The 8049-nt window shown below is 37.1% G+C and overlaps 1 protein-coding gene across 1 annotated transcript; it reads right to left on the bottom strand.

Moving 5' to 3' along the window:
• Positions 1 to 3810: 3810 nt before the first annotated feature.
• LOC123628027 (60S ribosomal protein L39) lies at positions 3811 to 4167 on the bottom strand. The gene has a single exon (XM_045537632.1). It carries the CDS (start codon positions 4149 to 4151, stop codon positions 3996 to 3998), a length of 156 nt encoding a protein of 51 aa, XP_045393588.1. The 5' UTR covers positions 4152 to 4167; the 3' UTR covers positions 3811 to 3995.
• Between the last annotated feature and the right edge of the window lie 3882 nt (positions 4168 to 8049).

Genomic DNA, 8049 nt, shown 5'->3' with positions numbered 1-8049 from the left:
TTCTCCACATCCTCAACACTTGCTATTGTCCAATGTATTTGTTTTTAAAATTAAAATAACCTGTAGTAGACTCCTCTTAGGAGAACTTGGGAACCACCCTGGGTACACAGGTGTGGGCTCCCAGACACCAAGTCTGTTAACATGACCCTGTCCCCAGGCCACAGATGATTGGACTGGGAGTGGGCATCTGATCTAAACAGAACCACTAGGCCCTTTCCCTGGGGCCCTTGGAATGGAAGGGAAGAGATTCTAGTCTCAGTTTGACTGGTGCCTTAAACCGTGAAGGAGATGGCTCCAGAGCTGTTGGTAATCACTTTAGTAATCACTCTGTGGACCAGGAAGCACCAGGAATCCATTGACAATGAGAGAGAAGAATGAAGGAAACATTTACAGAGAAGTGAAGATTAGAGATGGAAAGGGAGGACCTGCTGGGTTCTCTACAGTGTTTGAGCTCTTATTTCCTTCCTGAGGCCCAGTTTCTTCCCGCCTTTGGATTTCTCAGGCCACTCTTGTATCCTCATAGAGCATCCGCTTATCTTGCATAAGCGAATCTGAGTTTGTTTCTGTTACTTGCAACTCAAAGAACATTAACTAATACAGAAATAAAACATAACAAATGACAAAAGAGGTTTTATAAAACAAATACAACAGATAACCTCTGTAGACAGCCAAGCACAGGAAATAAGTACAGTCACGTGCCGGCATAATGGTGTTTTGATGAATGATGGGCTGCATATACTATGGTGGTCCCGTAAGATTATAACGGAACTGAAAAAATTCCTGTAGCCTAGTGATGTCTTGATGATCCTGACCCTGTACAGGTCTAGGCTATGTGTGTGTTTGTGTCTTAGTTTTTAACAAAAAGTTTAAAAAGGAAAAAAATTTTTAAAATAGAAACAAGCTTACAGAATAAGGATATAAAGAAAGAAAATATTTTTGTACAGTTATACATTGTATTTGTTTTAAGCTAACTGTTACAAAAGAGCCAAAAAGTTAAAAAAATTAAAAAGTTTATTTAAAAAAAGTTTATAAAAAAGTTACAGTAAGCTGCAGCATGTCAAGCAGAGGGAAAAAAAGAAAAAAGAAGAAAACAGTTACAGTAAGCTAACATTAATTTATTATTATTTTTTTTATTCACTTCAAGGGGTTGGGGGTTGTGAGGAAGGGTGCTCAGTTGCCTTGTTTGTTTTTGTTGAGACAGAATCTCACTCTGTTGCCTGGGCTAGAGTGCCGTAGCGTCATCATGGCTCACAGCAACCTCAGACTCCTGGGCTCAAGTGATCCTCCTGCCTCAGCCTCCCAAGTAGGTGGGACTACAGGCATGTGCCACCATGCCCTGCAAATTTTTTCTATTTTTAGTTGCCTGGCTATTTTTTTTCTATTTTTAGTAGAGACGGGGTCTCACTCTTGCTCAAGCTGGTCTCAAACTCCTGAGCTCAAGTGCTCCTCCTGCCTTGGCCTCCCGGAATGCTAAGATTACAGGCATGAGCCACCACGCCTGGCCAAGCTCTAGATTCTGAAGATTTTCTCCTATGTTTTCTTTCTAAGCTTATTATAATTTTACATTTTCTAAATCTATAATCCATTTTTAGTTAATTTTCTTATGAGGTTTGAGGTTAGGTTTAGGATCATTTATTTGCTTATGTATATCCAATTTTTCCAGTACCATTTGTTGTAAAGGCTATCTTTCCTCCATTGACTTGTTTTTGCATCTTTGTAAAAAATCCATTGGCGAGACTTGTGTGGGTCTATTTCTGGGTTCTCTATCTGTTCCATTGATTGATGTGTCTATTCTTCTAACAATAACACACAGTCTTGATTATTATAGCTATATGATATGTCTTGAAATCAGGTAGAGTGAGTCTTCCTACTTTATTATTCTTTTCCAAAATTGTTTTAGCTATTGTAGTTCCTTTGCCTTTCCATGTAAATTTTAGAGTAATCTTGTCTATATCTACAAAACATCCTGTTGTGATTTTGCTATGAATTCCACTAAACCTGCATATCAATTTTAGAACAATCGTATCTTTATTAAGTTGAATCATTCACAGTATTACCTCCATTTATTTAGGTCTTGTTAAAATTTCTTTCAATGATGTTCTGTAGCTTTCAGTGTATAAGTCTTGCACTTGTTTTGTTCAATTTATTTCTAAGTATTTTATTCATTTTGATGGTTTCATAAAAGGAATTGTTTCATTAATTTCATTTTTATATTTTTTATTGCCAGTGTATGAATATACAATTGATTTTGTGTATGCATCTTGCATACTGTGACCTTGATAAACTTATTTATTCATTCTAATGATTTTTTTGGTGAATTCATTGGAATTTTCTATATACGAGATCATGTCATGTGTGACTAGATATAGTTTTACTTCTTACTTTCCAATCTCAATGGTTTTTATTTCCTTGCTTGCTTAATTACACTGACCATAACCTCCAGTACAATGTTGAATAGAAGTGGTAAGAGTGGACATCCTTGTCTTGTTCCTGATCTTAGGGGGAAAGATTCAGTCATTCACCATTAAGTATAATATCAGATATGGGTTTTTCATAGATAGTTTTTATCAGATTGAAGAAGTCCCATTCTATTCCTAGTTTGCTGAGTGTTTTAAACATGAAAAGGCTTTGTATTTTGTCAAATGCTTTTCTGTGTCTATTGAGATGATCATGTGGTTTTTGTCCTTTATTCTATTAATATGGTGTATTACAATTGCTTGATTTTTGTATGTTAAACCAACCTTGTATTTCTGGGCTAAATATCACTTGATCATGGTGCATAATCCTTTTTATGTGCTGCTGAATTTAGTTTGCTAGTATTTTGCTGAAAAATTTTGCATCTATATTCATAAGAGATATTAGTCTGTAGTTTTCTTACCTAGTAATGTCTTTGGTTTTGGAATCAGGGTAATACTGGCTTCATATAAGAAGAGTTACCTCCTCTTCTATATTTTGGAAGAGTTTGTGAAAGATTGATGTTAATTTTCTTTAAATGTTTGGTAGCATTTACCAGTGAAGCCATCTGGTCCTAGGCTTTGATTTGTGGGAAGTTTTTTGATAACTAATTTAATCTCTTTATTTGTTATAAGTTTATTCAGGTTTTCTTTCTCTTCTTGAGTCAGTTTTAGTATTTATGCTTTTCTATGAATTTTCCCATTTTATATAGGCTATTCAAATTGTTGGCATATGTTGGCAATATTATTCATTCATAATCTTTTTTATTACATTAAGATTGGTAGTGATGCCCCCTCTTCCATTTCTGATTTTAGTAATTTGAGTCTTCTCTCTTTTCTTCTTTGTGAGTCTAGCTAAATATTTGTCAATGTTGTTGATCTTTTCAAATAACCAATTTTTGGTCTTGTTGATATTCTCTATTGTTTTTATATTCTCTATTATATTTATTTGTACTCTAGTTTTTATTATATCCTTCCTTCTGCTTGCTTTGGGTTTAATTTGTTCTTCTTTACTTAGTTTCTTAAGGTGGAAAGTTAGGTTATCAATGTTTTATTATTGTACAAATTACATCATATACATTACAAGCCCTTCAACACAGTTTTATAAATATTGCTTTATGCACTTGTCTTCTAAATTATGTAGAAGAGAGTCACAAACAAATATATACTTATACATATTTTAAATTTTCCTATTTGTTAACATTTACTGATGCTCTTTATTTCTTCATATGGATTCTAGTTACTATCTAGTATCCTTTCATTTCAATCTAAAAGACTCCATTTAGTATACCTTTATGACATATCTACTAGAATTCTAATGCATTTTCTCCTGTTTTGTTTTGTTTTTTTTAAAACAAAAGGTCTCACATATTTATTACTGAACCAGCTTATTAGTACAGAGCATATAAACAAAGAGAAAAATCACTTTTCCCAATGAAATGTGTCTGTCCGGATATTAGTGACATTTCCAACTTGATATGGTAACATGATAGTGACCTTGATACAGCATAAATATGTGTGCCATTATATCACGTGCAATCTTTATAGACCCAGCTTGGTTCTTCTCCAGTGTCTCCTCTTGGAATTGTACCTGATTTTATTGCCAGTCTTCATACGAATCCATTGGGGAATGGGACGATTTTGTTTCTGCTTCTTGGCCAGAAACCTCTTGATTCTGAAAGTCTTGTGAGAAGACATGGCGAGGGAAACTCAAGGGGACCTCTCCTGTTTTGTTGATTTGGGAATATGTTGATTGCTCCTTTGTTTCTGAAGGATAATTTTCCTGGATATAGAATCTTGGTTGATCATCTATTTTTTTTTTTTGCTAGCACTTTGGATATGTCATCCCACTGCCTTCTGGCCTCTGTGGTTTCTAATGAGAATTCAGATGTTAATCTTTTTGAGGATCACTCTGATGTGATGAGTTGTTGTTCTCTTGCTGCTTTTAAGATTCTCTTTCTTTGCTTTTCAACAGTTTGATTATGATGTGTCTAGGTATGAATCTCTTTGATCTTATTGTACTAGGAGTTTATTGAGCTTCATGGATATGCAGATTAATATCTTTCATCAATTTTGAAAAATTTTCCACCATTATTTGTTCAAATATTCTTTTCCCCCTTTCTCTCTTTACTCTCCTTCTGGAATTCCCATTATGTGTATGTTAATAAGTATGATGGTGTTCCATAGGTCCCTCAGACTCTGTTCAGTTTTCTTCATTTATTTTTCTTTCTGCTTCTCAGACTTGGCAATTTCAATTTATATTTCTTCAAGTTTACTGGTTCTTTGTCTGCATGCTGAAATCTGCTATTGAACCCCTTTAGCAAAATTTTCACTTTAGTTACTGTGATTTTCAGCTCCAGAACTTCTATTTGGTTCTCTTTTAAAATTTTAATATCTTTATTGATATCCTCTATTTGGTTAGATATTATTGTCCTACTTTCATTTAGTTTTTTGTCAATCATTTCCTTTAGTTCATTTCCAAGTTTTCTGTTATTTTTTTCCCTGTGAATGAGGCACAATTTTTTGTGTTCTTCATAATTCCTCCTACCTAAAAATTTAACTGCAATCAGGCATGGAAATGGAGTAGCTTATGCAATCTCTAAGAAAATTAGATAACCAAATTTAAGAAATAGGCAAGACCCAAAGGAAGCTATACAGCTAGAAATACAGTAGATTCTTGTCATTTACTATATGTTCTATAATGTCTCCATGAACAGTGAATTAGCAAATACTGAATCATTGTTCCTAGGGGAAATACAAGGTTAGGGTCCTGTGAGCCCCTGGTCACAACATTTTTGTTGCCAGATCAATACATAACCTTGCCATATGTGTGTTTCTGTTTAATGACACCTTGTTTAATATATATTGTTGATTCACTAACATTGAGATCACGGCTAGCAACACCATGACTCATGCCTGAATGAAGCTTACCTAATACACATATTTTCTTCATGAGGTATGTCACAGCCTTCTTGTGCTTAGGAACACTAGACAATACTTTAGCATTATGCTTGGGGGGCAGTTTTAAACAGTGAAATCACCAAAAAAGGCACAAAAAATGCAAAAAATGGTGGCACTAAATATACCACAGAAAGGACACCTGTTTATAGTATGAGAGCTGAAGCAAGAAGGCAAAGCATCACCTTTCTTGACCTCAACTGGGAACATGTTCATTAAGCAACTTAAACTTTTTGCCACTCTACTTATGTCTACAAATGACTGTAAGAACACTATGAATATTGATTTTTAAAGTTACACAAAAATTTTAGAGAGTAGGCCAGTCATGGTGGCTCATGCCTTGTAATCCCAGCACTTTAGGAGGCCGAGGCGGGAGGATCACTTGAGGCCAGGAGTTCGAGACCAACCTGGGCAACATACTGACACCCATGTCTCTACAAAAAATTTTAAAAATTATCTGGGTGTGGTAGCGTGTGCCTGTAGCCCTAGCTACTCAGGAGGGTTAGGCAGAAGGATCACTTGAGTCTAGGAGTTTGAGTTTACACTGAACTATCATTGTGTCACTGCACTCTAGCCTGGGCATCAGAGCGAGACCCTGTCTCAAAAAAATTTTTTTAGAGAGTAGGTAAATTCCCAAATACAGGATCTGTGAATAACGAGGATCAACTGTACATCATTCTATAGGAATGGTAAGGAGTGGTAAGGATGCCACTCCTGGAATGCCACCACTGTCAATGGACTCTTGATACTACTCTCACTTCTGTGAATAATTTCTCAACATTCTCTGTGCCTCTGCATCACTCTTTTAAGATTCAGTGTCATGGTGGAAGCAGCTTAAGGGACAAGCCTAGGATACTGTCCCTTGCCAAGATTCTCACAAAGGGAGATGATTCTACCATAGAAAGGGTGTTCTAATTTGGATAGCATTCCCAATGATAAATGCCCACTGAAGTCTACCATTTCCCCAAAGTCTGCATACACCCTTCTTTCCATGTTTACACTTTGTGCTACTAAATTGCTCTCACCTAATGTAATGCAGCTAAAATTCCCACAGCTAAGAACAAAGTAATCCTCTCCCCCAAAATGAAGGACATCTCAAATCTCATCAGTGACTGCAACTGGCTCTAGTTCCAGGATCTCTGGGTAATGTTCATACATCCTCTATTTTTGATGCCATACTATCTCAATATTCTTGTAATTATGGAGTAAATTGTAAAGTTCATCCTTACTACCAACATCCTCCACTTTAAGGTGGGAGTATCACTTGAGACCATGAGTTTAAGGCTGCAGTGCACTATGATCACACTTGTGAATAGCCACGGCTCTCCAGCTTGGGCAACATAGTGAGACCCCAAGACCCTCTTTCTAAAAAGAAAAGAAAACAGGCCAGGTGCGGTGGCTCATGCCTGTAATCCTAGCACTCTGGGAGGCAGAGGCAGGAGGATCGCTCGAGGTCAGGAGTTCCAGACCAGCCTGAGCAAGAGCGAGACCCCGTCTCTACTAAAAATAGAAAGAAATGATTTGGACAGCTAAAAATATGTATATATAAAAATTAGCCGGGCATAGTGGCACATGTCTGTAGTCCCAGCTACTCGGGAGGCTGAGGCAGAAGGATTGCTTGAGCCCAGGAGTTTGAGGTTGCTGTGAGCTAGGCTGACGCCACGGCACTCTAGCCTGGGCTACAGAGTGAGACTCTGTCTCAAAAAAAAAAAAAAAAAAAGAAAAGAAAACAAGTAAATTCAGGTAGAGCCTACGGTTTTTGCTTTTACATCTGGTCACTGGTCTGTAACTAGTATGTTTCCTCCTTTTCTAGTCATTTCATGTTCCTCTTGACTTTGACCAGCAAATAAGCTGGCAGGCATCTTTAACTAGTGGGGTGACTCAATCTTTATTCTTTGGTGGTCCTGCATTTATTGGATTGCTGTGGTAGTCTATTAACTTTTACCTCTGAATAAAGCAATTCTAGAGCAACCCTAGAGACTCTGTTGACTTCCAGGTACTTACTTGCCTACTCTCATCATGTAGCAACATCTTTATTTCTCTTTGATAAGCAAAATTGGCCACCCCAACCAACACCAGAAACTTCCTTTTTGTCTGCTGGTTCCATAGCATGAAGAACCTAGAATTGCTAGGGAGAGAGACTCAGCTTCCAATTGATAGAAGCATCCACCATGGCAACTAACACCTTTAAACCAGCAGAGCTCAGAGTCTCAGGGACAGTAAGCAAACACTTTGAAAATGCCGTTAAGTGTAATTGTGAGAAGTATCACTTCCACTTTTCATCCCTTGGTTCTAAGACCAATTCCGGATACTGCATTCTATAAGACAGCCTTCTAGCAAATTAAGGTTCCAGAGCATCCAATTGGCGAGACTAGGTAATGTGCCTTCAACTCTAGCTTCCAGGGTGTGAGGAGAGAAAAAAATTTGGTCCTTTTAGCTTTGGTAATTCCAGGGTTAAAGGTGCTGATGGCCGGGAGCGGTGGCTGACTCCTGTAATCCTAGCACTCTGGGAGGCTGAGGCAGGAGGATCACTTGATGTCAGGAGTTCAAGACCAGCCTGAGCAAGAGCAAGACCCCATCTCTACTGAAAAAATAAAAAAAAATTGAAAGAAATTATCTGGACAACTAAAACTAGATA

Source organism: Lemur catta, chromosome X (assembly GCF_020740605.2).
Source record: "Lemur catta isolate mLemCat1 chromosome X, mLemCat1.pri, whole genome shotgun sequence".
Classification (NCBI taxonomy): domain Eukaryota; kingdom Metazoa; phylum Chordata; class Mammalia; order Primates; family Lemuridae; genus Lemur; species Lemur catta.
The sequence above is the reverse complement of the archived record's forward strand: the minus strand, read 5'-3'. Positions and strand labels throughout refer to the sequence as shown.

What these genes read in the sequence shown, in the direction of transcription:
- LOC123628027 (XM_045537632.1), bottom strand. Translation starts at nt 4,151, where the DNA reads ATGTCTTCTCACAAGACTTTCAGAATCAAGAGGTTTCTGGCCAAGAAG.